Genomic DNA, 20,676 nt, shown 5'->3' with positions numbered 1-20,676 from the left:
AACTCGGCCAAATTTGTCTTTGAACATTTGTCACTTATTATTTATAGGCTACTTCGTTCGAGAGCACAACCGAATGACTTTGTTCCCACATTAGACTACCTTTGAGAAAACGTTTGATAGCTTTTTTTAACTAGTTCAGAGTGTTTCTTGGAGGAATCCAGAGCGAGCACCCTTGTATCATTACTGTGAGAAATGTTCTTTCATACAAACTATCTTTACACAGGTCCTGGAAGAGATACATTTTCAAATAGATTTCTTTAAAATTATAAGGTAACACAATCTTTTTCCATTGCACATAACTTAAATACACTATTGAGGAATTATCAGACTGATGCACAGTGTTAATATCATAGTTATTTTTGTCGAATTCAAATGATAATAATGGGCATATGTGGTTTTCCTGATTGAAAAGGGACGATTGTATTGGCACAATATCATCTACTGTGGATTTTTATTAGCTTAATTGATGCACAGCAACAAAAGCTATGCATTTTGGTAATTTCGGAGGAACTAAATATTTTTGTAAGTGTTTAATATTAACCACAAAGAGCTTTTAAACTTAAAATAAATATAGGGTCCTTACAGGACCTTCGGCAATCCATTCAAGCCAACAAGTTTGGAGAGCGTGTTGAGTTTAATCAATTCAGAACGTCGAGATGGAGCCTAACTCACTAAAGGTAACATTATAATCATACACAAACATATTCTATTTTGGCGTGATATTAACAATTTGGAGACAAACCTTTGTGTTTGCAGATCATTTACAATCCTTTGATGTTTTTGTTGTTTTTACATCATATTAGAATAACTAAATATATAGTTACATGGTTCTAAATCAGTCCTAAAATCATATGCAGGTGGTATTTTGTGCGTAATTTAAGGATTTGTCATGCCATAGTCATTGCGAATGTCGTCCCATTCAATGTTTCCACATTTATTGAATATGAATAACTCATTTATTAAGTTGCTTATTGCTATTTTCTCCACAGTGGGTAGGCTCGTCTTGCGGTTTACACGGACCATACATATTCTACAAGGCTTTTAAATTTCACCGGGACGGTAAACCAAGGATTCTGTCCCTCGGAGACTTTTTCTTCGTAAGATGTAAACCCGGGGATTCAATTTGCATAGCGGAGCTACAGCTGTTGTGGGAGGAAAGAACTACTAAGCAACTTTTATCAAGCTCAAAACTTTATTTCTTACCCGAAGATACTCCCATGGGAAGGACAGTTAGCCATGGAGAGGTAATAACCTTCAAACATTCTGTGTTGATAAATCGATATGCCATTTTCTGCATTCTTTGGTCATTCATTGTATAACGTGCATGCATTATGTGATACCCACATTGATCCGTCGCAAACTGCATAATGTGTCTGTCTATTACCGTGTTATTGACTGCTTAGCCTATTTGTTCCTCATTGTGTCGACTGCTGAATGTGCAGTTCAATCTTATCCAGCTGTGCGTAATAACGCTCGTGCGGTGTATGAGGTTAATTGTATTAGGGGAAGAAAAATCCAGCGCGTAGGCTATGTCATTTTATTTCTTCATGATGCGTGTCAAAAGGTGATATTGGCAGAAATTGCGAAATGGTAAAGCATATGAGATCAAAACGCCTCGATTCAACAACACCATAAATATAGTATTTCATCATAGCATATGAATGGCTGCTGAATAAGCGCACACAACCTATTGAATACGAGTGCTAACACGTCTAAGTAGTTCATAATTTGCATAATTTCCATGAAATCATTCGCATTCCTAACGATATGATATTGTTGTCAGCTCAAATGTACTGCCCTCTTTTCCAGAGATTAGGACAGGTCGAAATGACAAAGCCTTACAAAAGGACATCTACTGTAGTCTGATATGTTGCCATTGGCAATATGATTAACTGAGGTATTTTGTTAAGTGGCTAAATATGACGCCTGTATCACATTTCATAACTGCATAGAGTGAAAAAGCTTGGTTTAGTTTTGTATATTAATTTATTGTGGGGTATATAAAACAATCAAATATTTGCTATATGCTACTGTAGCCTACCCAAATAGGCAATTCGACCGAAACACATTTCACTATGCTGTTACTTGATTTTGAGGTCACATGAAATATGCCAGCGGTTGCATTTGTCATTTAGGAAGGACAAAGCCTGGTTTGTATTTGATTAGCAATGCAAACAGAAAAACCGACTTTCCCCCTGCTGATGGTCCTCTTGTGTAATACAGTAGCTATCATATTTCCTTATAGTGGACACTGCTATGAATAAATGTCATTTAAACCTTTTTTATTTTCTTCACTAAACCAGGATCATTCAAATCCTTACTTTGCATTAGCCTTTAACACAATTTAATGACTTTGTAATTACTTTGAGTGCACGCACAGTCCATCATTTAGAAACACACTTGTGCAATAAGGGACAAGTCAGCCCCACCCCCTGAGAAGCCTGATTTGCATTGCAAAGTGGTAACATCACACACAATTGGATATCTGGACAATATTATTTGACTCCTTCCAAGATCAAAGGACAGAGTGACTCCAGAGTGTTGGCAGTGGGACATTGATAGTTATAGCAATAGCCTAGAGCACAGCTGAAGTAGAGTATGACACAACATAGGATGACATCTAAAACTGGGATGTTGATGCCGACGACCCCATTAAATGGGATTTCAAACTTGATGTTCTCAGCAAATTGCCCTATAAAGATTACATTGAATTTTACTAAACAAGTAACTGGCAGCAGTTATTACCAGTCAGTTAATGATCTTTACTTTATGGCTGCCCTAATATGCAAATCCGCTTAGCTCGAGACAGCTTTCAATTTGTAAGATATACGTGGTAGTTATAGCCTCTGACTAATGGGTACGTGTAAGACTACTTATCTACAGCACAAATGTGCACATGTCATGAGTACAATAACAAGTCATTTTCTCAGTGGGATAAAAGGAGGTTATAAATCTCTCTGCATATCCCTTCTTGAGTTCAATGCTCAACGTATTATGTCATTTCCCCTCTGGCCTGGGTATTTGTATGCTCTTTGCCCCTCCCAGTGTAGGCAGGGACAAGAGAAACCCATGTCCTACTGTGCTCATTTTGCTTTCGCTGACAACCCTTCTACTCCACCATAAAGACTGACTCCATGCTATGTATAAAGGCATTGTGTTGTGTGGCACACCCATTATGATACAACCTCTGTTTGCGTCTCTGCATTCTCTGGTCTGAGAACCGCTTCTTGCAAAGCAGTGACACAGTATTAAGTCTTGGCCTCAACGCCCCCCTCCGGTACATGTTGGCTCAATACACTGTCTTTTTTTGGCTCTTGTTTCAAGAGAGCTTTTTTAGATAACACTTACTGCTACAACCACTTCAATGCTGCTACAGCTAATTGCTTAGGCTTTATCTTTGTCCTGCTTAAGGTACCCCTCGTTGAAATAGAAAATTGGCAAGTAGTCTGGTATTTCCTGTTCATACGCTAATAATTAGTTATTATCTCTGATGTCACCTCTTGTTCTTTACTCTATTCCTGTAAATGACAAAGCAGTGAGGTAGGAGAGCAGTAGCTGCAGCAGTTGTATTGATTGCAGTGGAAAGAAATGGTGGCATCTGTCCAGAATCAGCTTTGGTTCATGGCAAAAATCCATGCTGGTGGTGTTTGAGTGCTGGGGACCTGTAAGTAGGGAAATCAGATTATATGTTGTTTATTTGCTTCTTCTGTGATTTTCCTGGATGGAATATGTTTGCAAAAGTAATTGTTTTTTTCAGGTATGTTATCCTTTGGTCCAGATATAGAACCAATATAATATTTTATGTAAGATTCATACTGTTCAGTGAGCATGATACCAAATCACCCTATTCACCCAACAATGGCAGGAATTTAGGCCGGGGGGGTGCAAACTATCCCTCCACTGCAGAACAAGCCATTAAGTCGGAAACGTTGCCCTCAAGTGAATTCCTTTAGCGTTTCAAAAATACATGTAAATTATTGTCAGGTTTTTAGGGCAGTACTGGGGATAATTTAAAATGTAATTTAAACTGAATGTCATGCACTTCAAAGTATAAAAAAAAACACATCATTTTGGTTTATGTTATTTCCATACACATAAATGTGTTCTTATATGCCGCTATTCTGTGATATATGTAATGATATACAGTGACTTTTCCCTCAACACGAGGAATTGGTGCTCTTTGGATTGGTTTACACCTTGTCATTGACAAACCACTTTAACATCAAACACATTTCCCATAATGCATGACTCTAAAGCCCCAAGCTATAGTGGATCATTATAACCTTAGAGGACTGAAACCACAGATGAGCTGTTTCCAGAGAATGTACTTAGCATATTTTTATTCTTTAGTGAATGCTCATAGCACTGCTTCAGCCTAATATTGTTTAGTCTGTGGTTATACACCCCATAGTCAAAATAAGTCAAATAGTATTAAGTTCTGTGTGTGTTTTAAGTATTTTTGAAATTGCACACTGTACAAAACAACATGGTAGCTGCTTATAGTTTATGGCAGACATCAGAATGCCAATATCTTGCAGGCATATATATTGTGACAACATATAACAACTATTTAACCAAGTTCTGTTTTAAAACAGTTTCAGTAGAGTACATCAGCCCCTAGCCTCTCCTGTGCTCATTTTTAGATAGTTGAGTTTGTTTTGAGACACTGTAGCCAAGGTTAGTGCTGAGGAGGAAAGATAATGAACTCATATTGCGTTTCACTCTCTCAGCCTAGGCACCAAAGAGCATTGTTCATGTCACCATGTCCATTACTCAATTACTAATCTCCTTTTGGCCCAAGGAATTCCTGGGTTGACCCCCTGAGCCACCAGACTGAAACCTTCTCAGCATGACAGGGGCTGCCTGTGAGACTCTGACTCTTAACTGAAAGGCCTGTCTAACCAATGTACCGCTTTGCCCTACAATGGTGACATTTAGGAATGTCCCTTACTGTTCAAATACTGTGGTGCTCTTTTCACGGAATGATATGGAATAATATGGATTTTATGGACCTTTAGAGATCATGAAATCATAGCACAATTGAATTTTAAGTCATAAAAGCACACCTTTCTTCCAATTACACAGTTGACGTTCCATACATGTTATATAAGCCCTCATGCATTATTTGTTGTAAAGTAAAAAAGGGGTAATATATCTGCTGTACTATTTATCATGAACCTTTGTAATAAATCACATTGTAATATTATTGCTCCATAAACCACTGAGGTTGTTGTAAGCCTAGTCACAATATCAACCTTTATTTGCAGTCTGCCTTTCATGCTCTTATGATAAAGAGCATGAAATTATATAACAACAACCTCTCTTGTGAATTGTTTTATTTGAAGTGTCATGTCTTCCCATTGGTAGCCTACAGAGACCTCTGACCTATATGCAGCTTGGTGGTTTTATCTTCCACTTCCTTCCACTATCAGTACCTTAACTCTTTATGGTAACTCAGTGTGGATGTTTTACTGCATTTAAATGTGTGTTCTGTTCGTGAACTCATAATATAATGGCATGACAGCTGTTGAATGACGGTCACCTGTTGCACACAAGCATTTCGCAACACCCGCAATAATATCTGCTAAATATGTGTATGTGACCAATAAAATTTGATTTGATTTAAAACACTTTACAAAACAGGATAGTTGGTTGCATGCTGACACCCACACGTCACATACAATTGAATGATGTTATGGAAACATGCAGTTTCAAGCTTTTCTTTCTGTGAGGAAACTATACAGCAGGGTTTCCCAAACTAGGGGTCGCCTGATTTGAAAATGGGGTCACGAGACAAAATGTGTGCTTGGTTCATAGAACCTGGGTTACGCCGGTAGCCGCTAGATGCGGTTGAAATAAACAGAGCGGTTTCTGTTTTCTTACTACACATGTGGCTCTATCTTTTGAATGGTTTAAGCTACAAAATATTTTGACCCCATCACTGAAAGATAAGACTCCCAGGAACACTGTTTCCCTCTGCTATGCCCACAAGCCGTTAGAACTGAGTGGACAAGACCAGGCACTAAATCAGACTTCTACACTGAAGATCATACAACATTATTGCCTGATGATCTTCTGAATTTCCCAATACCTTTCTGATGCATTTCAGTCACTTCAAACCAGACTGTCTTCATGTTGAAATACTGTCAAAAATACTGTTGGACTGATTTGTAATAGACTGTCATAGCCCAAAGTAAATATTGGCCATTGATTACATAACTTATTTTTACATGGTGGGGTTGCAGACTTTTTTTCATATCAAAATGGGGTCGCGGGCCAGAAAAGTTTGGGAACCCCAGCTACAGTGGGGAAAAAAAGTATTTAGTCAGCCACCAATTGTGCAAGTTCTCCCACTTAAAAAGATGAGAGAGGCCTGTAATTTTCATCATAGGTACACGTCAACTATGACAGAAAAATTGAGAATTTTTTTCCCAGAAAATCACATTGTAGGATTTTTAATGAATTTATTTGCAAATTATGGTGGAAAATAAGTATTTGGTCACCTACAAACAAGCAAGATTTCTGGCTCTCACAGACCTGTAACTTCTTCTTTAAGAGGCTCCTCTGTCCTCCACTGTTACCTGTATTAATGGCACCTGTTTGAACTTGTTATCAGTATAAAAGACACCTGTCCACAACCTCAAACAGTCACACTCCAAACTCCACTATGGCCAAGACCAAAGAGCTGTCAAAGGACACCAGAAACACAATTGTAGACCTGCACCAGGCTGGGAAGACTGAATCTGCAATAGGTAAGCAGCTTGGTTTGAAGAAATCAACTGTGGGAGCAATTATTAGGAAATGGAAGAAATACAAGACCACTGATAATCTCCCTCGATCTGGGGCTCCACGCAAGATCTCACCCGTGGGGTCAAAATGATCACAAGAACGGTGAGCAAAAATCCCAGAACCACACGGGGGGACCTAGTGAATGACCTGCAGAGAGCTGGGACCAAAGTAACAAAGCCTACCATCAGTAACACACTACGCCGCCAGGGACTCAAATCCTGCAGTGCCAGACGTGTCCCCCTGCTTAAGCCAGTACTTGTCCAGGCCCGTCTGAAGTTTGCTACAGTGCATTTGGATGATCCAGAAGAGGATTGGGAGAATGTCATATGGTCAGATGAAACCAAAATAGAACTTTTTGGTAAAAACTCAACTCGTCGTGTTTGGAGGACAAAGAATGCTGAGCTACTGTGAAGCATGGGGGTGGAAACATCATGCTTTGGGGCTGTTTTTTTGCAAAGGGACCAGGACGACTGATCCGTGTAAAGGAAAGAATGAATGGGGCCATGTATTGTGAGATTTTGAGTGAAAACCTCCTTCCATCAGCAAGGGCATTGAAGATGAAACGTGGCTGGGTCTTTCAGCATGACAATGATCCCAAACACACCGCCCGGGCAACGAAGGAGTGGCTTCGTAAGAAGCATTTCAAGGTCCTGGAGTGGCCTAGCCAGTCTCCAGATCTCAACCCCATAGAAAATCTTTGGAGGGGAGTTGAAAGTCCGTGTTGCCCAGCGACAGCCCCAAAACATCACTGCTCTAGAGGAGATCTGCATGGAGGAATGGGCCAAAATACCAGCAACAGTGTGTGAAAACCTTGTGAAGACTTACAGAAAACGTTTGACCTGTGTCATTGCCAACAAAGGGTATATAACAAAGTATTGAGAAACTTTTGTTATTGACCAAATACTTATTTTCCACCATAATTTGCAAATAAATTCATTAAAAATCCTACAATGTGATTTTCTGGATTTTTTTTCTCATTTTGTCTGTCATAGTTGACGTGTACCTATGATGAAAATTACAGGCCTCTCTCATCTTTTTAAGTGGGAGAACTTGCACAATTGGTGGCTGACTAAATACTTTTCCCCCCCACTGTATATGGTATGTTATGAAGACACTCACTCAACACCTAAGATGTTAACTGTAGAAAATCCATTGAGAAATCTTCTGAGTGACGTAGTATTAAATATAATGTATACTCTATGAGTTACCAGTTTAGTATGTTTATGTAGTCAACTGTATCAAAGCACAAGAAGAATTCCAGAGGATGTTTTTGGCTGCAGGCATCACTGCTTAACAATTTCAGTTGTCTGATGTTGATTGGTACTAAAATTGAGTTCTATGTTATTTAATTGTCTTCCTTTTAAAAAGAAGACAGTCATCATGCCAACCACATTTCAAACAGTTTCAACCACCACTAAAAAAAATAATGTTTGATGTTTGCGTTTACTAAGAAGACACAGATATAGGAAGCAAACCAATGCAGATTTTCTTATTTACAGCTTTGTTTTTTATTAACTCAGTTTTGTTAGCGGTGTGGAACTGGCATTGTGCAAATTTACACTGTATGAAACGTAATAAAGTCACTGTATGTGTGCGTGTGTGCGTGTGAATGCTTAAAGGGATACTTTGGGATTTTGGCAATGAGGCACATTATCTACTTCCCCAGAGTCAAATGAACTCGTGGATACCATTTTTATGTCTCTGCGTGTAGTTTGAATGAAGTTGCTAACTAGCGTTAGCGCAATTGCTAACAATCGTTAATGCAATGACAGGAAGTCTTTGGGATGTAGACTTCCAGTCATTGCGCTACAGCTAGTTATGAATGGCTTGCGAAACTGCCTCTAACTTCCTTCATACTGGACGCAGATACATAAAAATAGTATCCACAAGATTATCTGACTCTGGATAATTAGATAAAGGGATTCATTGCCAAAATCCTGAACTATCCCTTTAAAGGTTGCTTCAGGGGAGAGGTGTACAGACAGATGCAAGGTAAATGTTAAAAAGCGTGTTTCTCCAGATGGACACATCTGTCCTCCAGATTCTGCAGCTTAATAACAATCTCCTACCACTCCGGCCGGATAACAAGCACAGCGCCCATTACTCCTCAAAATGGAACCACATTTCAACATTTCTATGCCACAATTTTTCCATTGGAGTTGCAATTCCTCAAAAGGGAAAGATCAAAAAAGTTATTTTAGTTTGCCTCAAAGGGTTGAAAGAACCAGGAACACAACTTGTTCAAGGGTTGTAGACTCTCTCGAGTATTACATTTGAACAAAAGGTTGCTTAGAAAAGTTCACCCTGGTTACCATGGCAAGCTACAGATGTAGGAACTTAATTTGATCACAGGAGATGTAAAACTTGTAGTGTATTTGAGGTTTAAAAGGCTTTGTAATTTCCACTTTGAAAAATCAGACTTGATTTTCCCTTACGAAAAATGTATCAACCCCCACAAAAAAGTCAATTAATTATAATCCACATAATAATTCACATTTCCTGTTGCTGCAGGATTATTTTCCTGCTGTAGCAAACTGGCTCAAATTAAGATCCTACATCTGTATGACCACATCTCTAATAGTAACACATATAATAGTCTTAAGATGGTGTTAGGAGTTGACATATCCCTGTTATTTTTTCCCTTACTGACCTCACACTCCCTGCCCTCCTTCTCATGTCTCTCTTATAGCACGAGGTCATTGCTGTGTCAGAGAAGGTGATTGTTCGGTTGGAAGACCTGGTGAAGTGGACAGTCCCAGAGCTTTCGGGATGGTCCCACGGACTGCGGGCAGCGCCTCTGAAGCCCTCTGTCCTGAGGGAGCTGGGCGCCAACGGGCGCAGAGAGGCCCTCCACAGATACAGGGAGAGCACCTTCACCAGTGGCCTCAACTTCAGAGACATCCAGAGGGAGAGGGCTCAATTGGGTGAGGACAACTGCTTTCCTGTCTCTCAAGCTATTTTGTTTGTGTATGTGTAGTGGGAATAAGCACTATAATTCTGACTATAACATTTCAGTTATGACTTGATTTACATTATTTATACATGGAATTATAACTATTTGTTAATACTTATAAGCCTCTTACAGATGGAGGCTTTGTATAAAATAGTTACCCGTTTGGATTACACATCACTGTAAGAACCACGTAAATGCACTAACACATTTATGGCCAATCCAAAAATTGTTTCATTATGCATTTATTTTTGCTCATGTTATAGTTGTAATTTCATGTACATTCCTGTATAATTGCCTCAGACCTCTGGCATCCTTCATTTGTACCATTAATGTCGTTGAGGTATTTGATAGCTGCATTGTGGTATTTCACTGCTGCAGTGAAAAGAACATGAATCACAAGATATGAAGGAGGCTGATGAGTCATGCTAATCCTTGCAGATATTAAAACATTTTTGGTTTATTTAACAGAAGAAATGTGAAGGACTTAATATTCCCTTTGAAGAACTGTATGTTTTTCCCCCTTCAGATGATAGTGAAGCAGCATAATTGTCGTTGAATGTTAATGACACATTCAGCATTCTCTTCATATTTTTTCTATTTGGGTTTCTCTTTTTATTCATAGTTAACTGAATCCTGAATCACACATAGTTGTATCAATTTGGGATTGGGCCCAACATCATCACCATATTCCTGGCACTTTCTAGAGATACTGCTGTAATGCTTTGCCAAAAAAAAATCCCATTACCAAAAAATCATTTGACTAGAGAATGACTGAAACAAGAAACTAAATAGAGAAAAGGCCCCTTCAGAATGTGTTATTGATAGTTGTTATTGTTTTGGGGTTGTGGATGATTCATAAATCCTTTAGTAGCTGGAGAGCTTGCTTGTTTTTGCCTTTGAGTGTTATATTGCCCTTGAATACACTCTATATCGTTAGATTCTCAAGAGAAAGTGGATTGGAGAATCAATAATGGCCGCTTTGTCGTTCTACAACATGAGGAATCAATAGTGTGTGTGCGAGTGTGTCAGTGTGTGCGTATGTATGCATGTGTGTCAGTGCTTCTCTATGTGTGTGTGTGTAGTGATTTTGTATGAGTCATAACAGGAAATAACAGGGATAAAAACAGTTGTATAGATTTATTTGATGTCAGTCAGTCTCGTCACCTTCTAATATTCTCTGTGGCTGTGTGATGCTAATGAGTGATGTGGCCGTTAATGACTCCATCAGGCTGTGTGTAAATGCACTTGTCCCTCCAGTGGAGTATCTCCCTGGCTGCCTGCTGAATGTGCCGGGTCAGCAGAACTCCCCTGGCAGGGCACCAGCAGCCCTAGCTCTGTGGCATGTGTTCCCTCTCCTGCCAGCTTGCCGTTGTCTCTCTAACGATAAGAGAGGGATCATTCAACAAGGACATGCTATTCCAATGAGCTTCGGGTTTGGATAGCAATATGGCTGTGATGAACTGATGATTGAAATGAAATATGAATTAAAGAGATATTGCAAGCATTCCTCGAGTGTCCTGCTGCTGTTTTGTTAGAGCTTCTGAATCATTATTCGATTTTTGGGGAAATTATCATTTATAACCCAATGAGATTCTTATTGTCGGAAATAGCGTTTCTGCCTGCTCAGTTCTACTCATAACATGAATGATCTATTAGCTAATTGTTGTTATAAATACGAGGATGTCCTCTCTGGATCTTGAATATCTGAGCCATTTATTCATTTAAAAAAACAGGATACTGCCAGAGATTACATAGAAATCAATTGTGCACTAAAGGGTAGTACAGTGTGCTATTGTTATTAAGGGAAGCATTTTTTATGTGAGTGTATCCTAATATTTCCTGGCAGACAGCCAATGAGAAGTACAGTGCATGGAAAGCATAAAAAATGCTCTCTACAAATGTGTCATGAATAGCAGGATCACAGTGCTATTGTTCTTTATGTGAATTATATGATGTGATATTATAGCAACCAAGCTACGTGCTTTGTTCGCAATGGATAGGGAAACAGAGGTCTCCACTGTCATTAATTAGAGAAAGAGTGCCCTTGCCTTGCCTGCTAGCTATAGCACCGCATCGACCAGTGATTTTTAACAGTCTGAAGCAAGTGGAGATTGCTGTTATAATTCAAGTGCCATCTTGAGGAAGAATGAACTGTTTTCAAGGCTCTCCACATACTAGAGTGCTGAGCAATATTACACTTATCTGGACCTGCAGCTGTAAATAAACCAATTCCACCATGCTGCTTTAGCAGGGAAAGTTTACATTTATTTCCATCCATCCCCAAGAGAACTGTCCCAATTTTTGGCCTGTTGAAATTCGTTGTTCTATTCTAGTGAAATGGACAGGAAACTGAGAGATGTTGTGTAATACAGTGAGGAATACAGAGATTGTAAGAATATAATCTGGTGTTGAACGGACTACCTGTGTTCTATGTGATCAAGATCTATTTTCTATAGAAGATAGACATAGGAGCAACCTCAATGTGTTGTTTTAAGAATAATATGATATGGGATCTCTACCGTACAGGACATCTGGCAAAAGACATACAGCTTTAGATGTTGTCTTTTTACATACAGTATACAACATCAATATCTGCATCTACTGTAAGGGAAAGGGGGATATCTAGTCGGTTGTACAACTGTCTTCCACATTTAATCCAACCCCTCTGAATCAAAGAGGTGCCTAAACTGTCAAGCACAGCGTCCAGGGAACAGTGGGTTAACTGCCTTGCACAGGGGCAGAACGACACATTTTTACCTTGTCAGCTCCGGGATTCGATCCAGCAACCTTTCGGTTACGGGCCCAACGCTCCTACCCGCCAGGCTACCTGTATGTTTCCACCATTAAATATGCTCTATGCAGAAATTGCTCCACCATTTCCTGGTTGAAAAAATGATAATAGATCACCTAATTTCAGTTTATGTGACAAATCAAGCAAGTATAGTATAGAGAATCATTGTACCATCTAAACCGCTGTGAAATATATTTTCCATAACCAAAAATATTGTATTTTCAGCTGGTGTACAAAACCGAAAGTAAAAGATGCAAAGATGAAACTAAAGAATGAGAAGCATAGAACTATAGCACACAGAATAGCTCTACCGCTTTTTAGACTTGCTTTCAATGAGAATGACAGATCTATAACTATAACTTCTATGCAGCTTTAAGAAAATACATGATATTGAGGAAGGAAATTAGGGTTAAGAGAGAGAAAGAGAGCAGGAGAGAGAGAGAGAGAACAAGAATAAAGCGAGAACATGTGTGGCTCATTAGTCATGATTCATCCTTCACAAATGCCGCTCCTTCACCCAGCAAGATTTGTGCTGTGACATGATGACAGGGATTGTGCAAGGTCACATTTTTGACTCTATCTCTCTACCCCACTCTCTTGCTTCTCACCTAGCTGGAGGTTGATGATGAAATGATTTACAGGAAGCAAATTAAACCAGGCTGCTTTCTAGTTAACAACACTGTGCCAACATGTACATTCCTACTAGAATGAATATGGTATGTTTCACAGGTGCTCCATAGAAATATAATTAATCCAGTGCATAGCGCATGATACATTATTTATGTCTGTCCAGATGCAGCCACTGGCAATCTTCAGAAAATGTTTCAGTTGGAATATTTTAAATTGACGCAGTCGATGGATTATAACCTTCGCAGCATCTTTCAGAGTTCACCAAATATTTATGCTGACACAGACCCGCAGAATGATAAAGAGAATAGAAAACAGATTTATTTCACTGGGTTGAATTATCCTGGTAATATACATATTATTGTAGTTGATGTTGCTTTTCTATTATACTATGGGAGAAAACGGACCATGAAAAATTATTGTGATCCGATAGACAAAGGCATGGATTTGAAATGAAAGAATGTCTTGTTGTAAAGCATATTCTTCATTCAACTGTGTATTAATCAGATAGCTGCCATACGCTCCCTTTGTCATCTTCTCTCCCCTATGCAATTTCCTCAAACTAATTCTTGGAACTATCCAAAGCTTTTGAAGCAATTCAATGGAGTGTTCTATTGATTGTGTGACTCTGATAGCAGTGGGTTTTGGTTTATGGGCATGTTCTCTTCATTATACTCAGACCTGTTGGAGAGAGAATCACAAGCTGTTTTTCCCTCACTGATCTGCTCATATCATTAATTCCCTTGACTGAAGTTTGGCCGGAAGCCAAAGAATTCTAAACGTGTAAGCAGTAAATTGTGTGGCGGGGTGGAAAAATCTATTAGATGTGGGGAGCGTTTGAGCATGCCTGGAATTTGAATGGGCCAGAAAAACACGTCCTAGCAGGCATGTGCTTTGTAATCAAATTTGGATTCCGATGGCAAAAACAGTTTAGTAATTTAGTTCTTTCAAAATGTCAGATAATATTTGTGTAATTTCCAGCTGTTTTTTGCCTGTGTGCTCCAGGGGGTGAGAGGCTTTGCTGGTGGATTGTTAAACAATGAGTTTGGATCCCAGGGGTGACCTCACAGAGGAAGTGAAGGGTTTTGTCTGTCCATTAACCACAACAGACCTGTTATTGATGTGACCTCTCCTAGAACATAAAAGGCATCCCAAACAGCCAGTATAACACTCACACGCTATGCTAGTGACATAGAGGGAGCGTTATTCCATTCAAATATTCCCAAATCTGGTTGCCTTTATTGGATTAGTTTTGTTGAAGTTGAGCAGAAGAAAACTATAAAAATAGACATCAACATGCACGCACAGACAGACCCAAACACTCACAGACACACACACACACCCTTCTCTTAAAGCCGTCATAGTGACATTATTAATTTCAACCTGAGGGCATTCACTTTGCTTGTGAATAAACAATGTGGCTTTTATTACATAGGTTGCCAAGGCTTGTAGAGTCAGTATGCCTTACCCTTTAGTTTCTATTGCCAGCCAATCATCCCACCATAATGTCCTTGAATATTTCATGAGAACATATATTAGTCCATCTGTGTTATGAATGCATTTCAAGCTGCTCAAGTTGCAGTCTTTTTGTGCACATTACAGTTACAGGCTGGAATTCAATCAGATCTGCACTGCGGTAAACCCACATTGCAAAAAAAAACACACTGCAAAAACAGCTTTACCATTCATATTCACTGCATAGGAACAATGTAGTTGTTGTCAGTGGGGGGTTGTTAGGGCTGTCAAACTCAGGTTAAATTATTGCCTTTCCACTGACATTGTTTAAGAAAAGTTGCAACATAAATCGCAAGTTGCAGTATTCGGAAATCGTCTTGAATAATGTGCATGTTTTAAATGTCACGGTTAGTTTGCCCATACAAGTGGTACGTTGCGTGAGGAAAATATCTGCCAATTCGGGAAGTATCTTAGGACAGTTTGAGACATTTTCTGTTGTTTCTTAAAAAGTGTGATACTTCACCCCGGGAGAACAAAGAAAGACATAGACCTAGTTCATAGACTGTTTTCCATCCTGTTGTCCTGGCAGTTATTTCATTTCCGTCCTTTGTGTGTTGGCCACTTGGTAAGTCCGTATTATTCAGCGGCTGTGTTACTCTCCACCATTTACCCCAGTCATTGTTGTGAAAACTAATTAAAAAGAAGGAGAGTGAACAGTTTCTTTGAGGAATAGATAGTGGATTTTTGGAGGAAGTTTATGTCAGTGTTATTTGTGTGTTGTGTTACACATTAATATGAACAGATGGGCTAATATGATATTCTTTAATGTAACGCTTCAAGTTTTTTGGGGAAAAACCTTTGTTTCATCAATATGGCACTAATGTAATTATTCCGTTAGTAGAAATAAATGTTCCAGTAGTTGTTCTTACATTAATCCATGTAAATTGTTCATTGTACTGGATGTAATTATTTAAATAGTTCCAGTTGGCTTAGCCTATTTACTGTTTATTTTAAGCTTCCCTGTACAGATCTGCTGACATGAGAGGTTCTTACATAATGACAGGAATTCACAATGGGCTCTGTTGAGTGACAGCCCCCCACCCCCTCCTCTCTCATTATAGTCCTTAGAATGGGAAACATGCATGTCCTGAATAGCCTGTTGTATTCTCCTCTTTCCTTTCTGTCTTTAACTGAAACATATTAAATAATGTTCCTTTCTATACTCTGTATGCCCTCAGTGGTCTGCCATGATTTACAATGGGGGGCTTTGAGGAAATATACACAGCAAGTTTCATCAGGAATGACATGTAATTCCCTCTGACCCAATTCCCAATCTTCAGATGAATAGTTTTCTACCCTTCTCGTGTAAACCTCGACTAAAGTGGGAACTCTGTGTCCCATTAAAGGTACATTTAAAGGAAACATCACATCCATTTTATTCCAGAATGCACGGAAAATGTACAGGCCAGGAACTCCGTCACAATCTTTATGATCCAAGATCACAGCTGCTCAATTGAGTTTGTGTCGAACAATGCCACGTGACAAATGGAAAGGTCGGCCCATCAGAAGAGATTGTATATTATCATCTGGGAGAAAAAGGCTTTAGATTTAGACATAGAAATAGTGGAATTAAATGCCTCAGATTTCCCATGACCTTCTTTTCATCCTCAGAACTAGTCGTTTACACTGATAATATCCTTTGGGCAAGGTTTTCTATGTAACAGCCTGGCCACTGTTAATAATTTGTGAATGAGGAGTAGCGCTACAGTGCAGTATCTAGATTGGAAAAGGCAAACAGAGCCATTAATCTAACTGGATGAATAAGACAAACACCAAGGTGCAATGTTGGGGCCTGTTTACCACAGACAATATATATTGACTGTCAGTTCTGTAAAATCTCTGTTTCTGCTTGTCTAAGTCGACTTTCTTGTTCCTACCAGTAATTCCTCGCTGGTATAGGCAATTATGAGTCTCATGTTTGGAGTATGATTGTGGTGATGCAGGGTTGAAGCTATAATTTGGTTCAGGCTTAAAAGACCTCTGGAACATTGGGATGCTGCCTTGTTTGTAACCGCCATAGTCTTTGATAGTCAAAGGAACCAATTTGGCTCAAGGAGCCACATTTTATCATGTATTACAGAGCCTATTAAATGCAAACTTTTCAATCTAGCAATCAATAACGCAGACAGCTTACACTGGCCCCATGCCAACGACATTAGAGCTGCTAGCGCTTGTTGCTAGGGAGCAGAGCCCGCTTAGGGGAAGGAATGTTTAATGTAATAGAATCACATAAATCAACTCAGGGAAAGTGCTCTTGTTTTTTTTCTAAACCATTTGAAATGGGAGTATGTTTTTGAAAATGTCGTTTATTGCAATTTTTCAATGTGAACTGTGAGAACATCTGGAACCAAATTAAGAACAGTGTTCAGAGCAATTGTGCTGCGTTTTATTCCGGTATGCATATAGCTGGCCTGAATTATTGCGCAGAACACTTGAATAAATTGAGGTGAAAATTATATAAACGTTTATTTTTTGTTTTTCGGGACACCCTCTCCTCCCTCCAATCCCCGCAAAAAATAGAACAGAAAGAGGCACTTTAGTGCCATTAGATAATTAAGAACAGGAACCAACTTGCAGAGAGAGCAGCCCTCTGCTGTCCTTCCTTCATACAGTTTTAATAGAACATTTCCTCTGGGCGTTTGTGCCCTTTTGTGAGAATACCATTCCCTTTGAAGGCTTTACAGATACTGTATGCCTTGTGAATATAACGGCGACTAATAGTTATCTTGGTGCTGATCTAAACCAGGAAATGTTTTGATGCAGCTGATATTATGGGTTGTTGCAAAGAGGCGAGTCAATACTTGAGTGTAATGCAGCAGTGGTGATTGGAGCCCATTGAATCATGGTGGCTACATTATGCATCATGAATATGAAGGGATAAAAAAAAAAAATCTCCCTAGGGAGGAGAAGCTAGTCATTACTGAAATATGATTGTCTTTTTGCATTCCGTCCAATATTTATTGCTGGCAGATGCCGTGATTTTTTGGTTCAATAAAGACAAACAGCTTGAGAGCCAGCCTGCATATAGCTCTCTGTGTCACGTCCTTTATATTGAAAACCGTAGATGCTGCAGGAGAGAGAGGCGGATGAATCAGAGAGGTGTTATACATTATGAAAGGAGTCTTGGGTAAATGGAAACAGGGCAACCTCTGAAATCAATACAGAGCTGAACAGCAAAAAGGTAGTGGATGGGGAAAGAATACAAAATAGTCTCCTTGTCCAGTTTCCCTAGTTTATTCCCTCTATTTTGATAAGCTTTACATTTTGTTTTGATATCCGTGCGGTACCTACTGTAAGAACAGATATCAATGTGTCGCTATTGGCTCATAACACTAGGCTCCAGTAAATTCCTTGTCTGGTTAGATGATGTGGAAATGTTGACAACAGCAAATTTCAGCTGAGTGAGGGATTTAGGACTTAGTGACTGAACGATAGTATGAGAATAATGGTTTTCAGCATTTTTGCCTCAGTGAACAGAACTTCACTCACAGTGTTTGAAAGATCTTGTCCGTTTTTTTCCCCTGGTGTAACGATTTTAAGCTTGTTTGAAATGTAAGCCATACAGTTTACAACACCATTTTTGTTATTACATTGGGCTGTTACCTAGCATAAAACAGTTTTTTGGAGTCTGCGTTTGAAAATAGATTTACCTTTACTCTTCACCATGTAATCTCTATTGAAGGAAACCCAAAAGTAGGTTTGAAAGGGTTGCTAGCGTTGACCGGAGAAGTGGAAAGCAAAAAAGCTCTCATTGCCTATGGTTGTTCAGAGTAATGGTGATGCAGGAAGCAGCAGTATTATAAATAGTAGGCCTATATCCCAGAATCATCGACCTTGACCTTGAGTTGCCTTGGAATTGGAGTTCTGCACTTGCTTATGCAGGCACTATAATCCATCTGCTGTATAGTTACGGTTGAATAGCATATTTTGTAATACACTCTTAAATGTCCTTGGTTATGAATAGTGATGACCTGTCCTGAATGGTTATGATGACATCCTGTCACATTGTGTTTATGCTGATGATACAGACCCTGTTGTGTTTGTTAGCTTTGAGATGACTTGACGATGCATTAAAAAAATATATATGTTACATGGTAGTTTAATCATTACAGAAGTGCCTCTAGGTCCTACACTAAAGAATGCTTGTCAAAACCAGCTGCTTTGGTCCAAAGTAGTAAAGAGAGAGAAAGATAAACGGCATAATGTTCTTTCTCTCCATCTTTCAACTCTCTAGTGACAGAGCTAAGGCCCCAACCAATTCACATTTGTATGTAAAGATCCTTTATTTGAAAAGGTCAGACTTTATGAACAAAGGGACATTAAGTGTGTACATACCATTACATTACATTCTATACCATTACATTACATTCTATACCATTACATTATATACCATTACATTACATTATATACCATTACATTACACACACGCACTCTCTCACACACATGCACGTTTTGTTCTTCTATCCTTGTCGGTACCTAAAATGAATTTCCTTTCAAAATCCTATTTTCCCCTAAACATAACCCTTACCCTAACCTTAACCCATAACCCAAACCCTAAACATAATTCCTAATCCTAACCACTAACTCCTTATCCTAACCCTAAAGCTTAAAATAGCTTGTGGGGACTTTTGGGGATTTTAGTTCCCCACAAGGTTAGAACAACCAACCAACCAACCAACCAACCAACCAACACACACACACACACACACACACACACACACACACACACACACACACACACACACACACACACACACACACACACACACACACACACACACACACACACTTAGTCCTACTATACAGTAAATCCCCCATGGCTTCTTCCCCAAATTGAATCTAATCAAAAGAATGCTGGGAGGGCCCTCAGGAGATTGCCAGGTTCCAGGTTTGGCTAGTTCAAATAGAATCCTTGACATTTGGAAACAAACCATGTGCCACCAAGCAGTAATTGCATACGACCACAGAAACACACATCTGTGGTTTGTGTGTTTGAGGAGGGAGCTTTCATTCCCTGCCTTTTGAAGTATTAGTAATGTGTAGTTATCTGGCTCTGTTGTCTGTGAAGGGTACCTGTATTGGACTATGGTACCTAATAGGGCTGGGTTGTCTACACCAAATTGGAGCAAATGGTGTCAAATGAAGGTGTGCCCCCAAACCCTGTTCAATAGAAATGCAAATGTTATATTCAGATCATATTCCATATAAATTATTATAATCAACACTGTCAATAATATTTATATTAATTATGCTCCAGATCGCCCAGAACCTAGTACAGGCACCTCATATTAAAAGTCCCATTGTTATGTTGTGGAATGTTTGAGTAGGTGCTACTATAGAATGCCTACATTCAAAACCTCATTATGGATAATACCTCTGGCTGGATATGTGCGAAGAAATGCCACCCAGGGATTGTTCAACATACTCAGTATATACTTATACTGTATGCAGAGTGAAAGAGAGTGAAAGAGAGGAGTAGGGAGAGAGAGGGAAGGGAAAATGAGTGTTTCATTTATACACTACCAGTCAAAAGTTTGGACACACCTACTCATTCAAGGGTTTTTCTTTATTTTTTTAACACATATGGAATCATGTAGTAACCAAAAAAGTGTTAAACAAATGTAAATATATTTTATATTTGAGATTCTTCAAATAGGCACCATTTGCCTTGATGACAGCTTTGCACACTCTTGGCATTCTCTCAACCAGCTTCATGAGGTAGTCACCTGGAATGCATTTCAATTAACAGGTGTGCCTGGTTACAAGTTAATTTGTGGAATTTCTCTCATTCTTAATGCGTTTGAACCCATCAGTTGTTTTGTGACAAGGTTGGGGGGGGTATAGAGAAGATAGCCCTATTTGGTAAAATACCAAGTCCATATTATGTCAAGAACAGCTCAAATAAGCAAACAGAAACAACAGTCCATCATTACTTTAAGACATGAAGCTCAGTCAATACGGAACATTTCAAGAACTTTTAAAGTTTCTTCAAGTGTAGTCG

General features: G+C 39.1%; 1 protein-coding gene across 1 annotated transcript in view; it reads left to right on the top strand.

Moving 5' to 3' along the window:
* Positions 1-614: 614 nt before the first annotated feature.
* Positions 615-20,676, top strand: part of LOC121553257 (AT-rich interactive domain-containing protein 5B) — a 79,343-nt gene continuing 59,281 nt past the window's right edge. Inside the window, exons 1-3 of the mRNA XM_041866278.1 lie at positions 615-677; positions 990-1,244; positions 9,479-9,713. Of these exons, the coding sequence (XP_041722212.1) occupies positions 657-677; positions 990-1,244; positions 9,479-9,713 (511 nt within the window). The 5' untranslated portion in view covers positions 615-656. The remainder of the gene's footprint in view (positions 678-989; positions 1,245-9,478; positions 9,714-20,676) is intronic.

This window comes from Coregonus clupeaformis, chromosome 37 (assembly GCF_020615455.1).
Source record: "Coregonus clupeaformis isolate EN_2021a chromosome 37, ASM2061545v1, whole genome shotgun sequence".
Lineage (NCBI taxonomy): Eukaryota > Metazoa > Chordata > Actinopteri > Salmoniformes > Salmonidae > Coregonus > Coregonus clupeaformis.
Note: the sequence above shows the minus strand (reverse complement) of the source record. Positions and strands in the feature narration are given on the sequence as shown.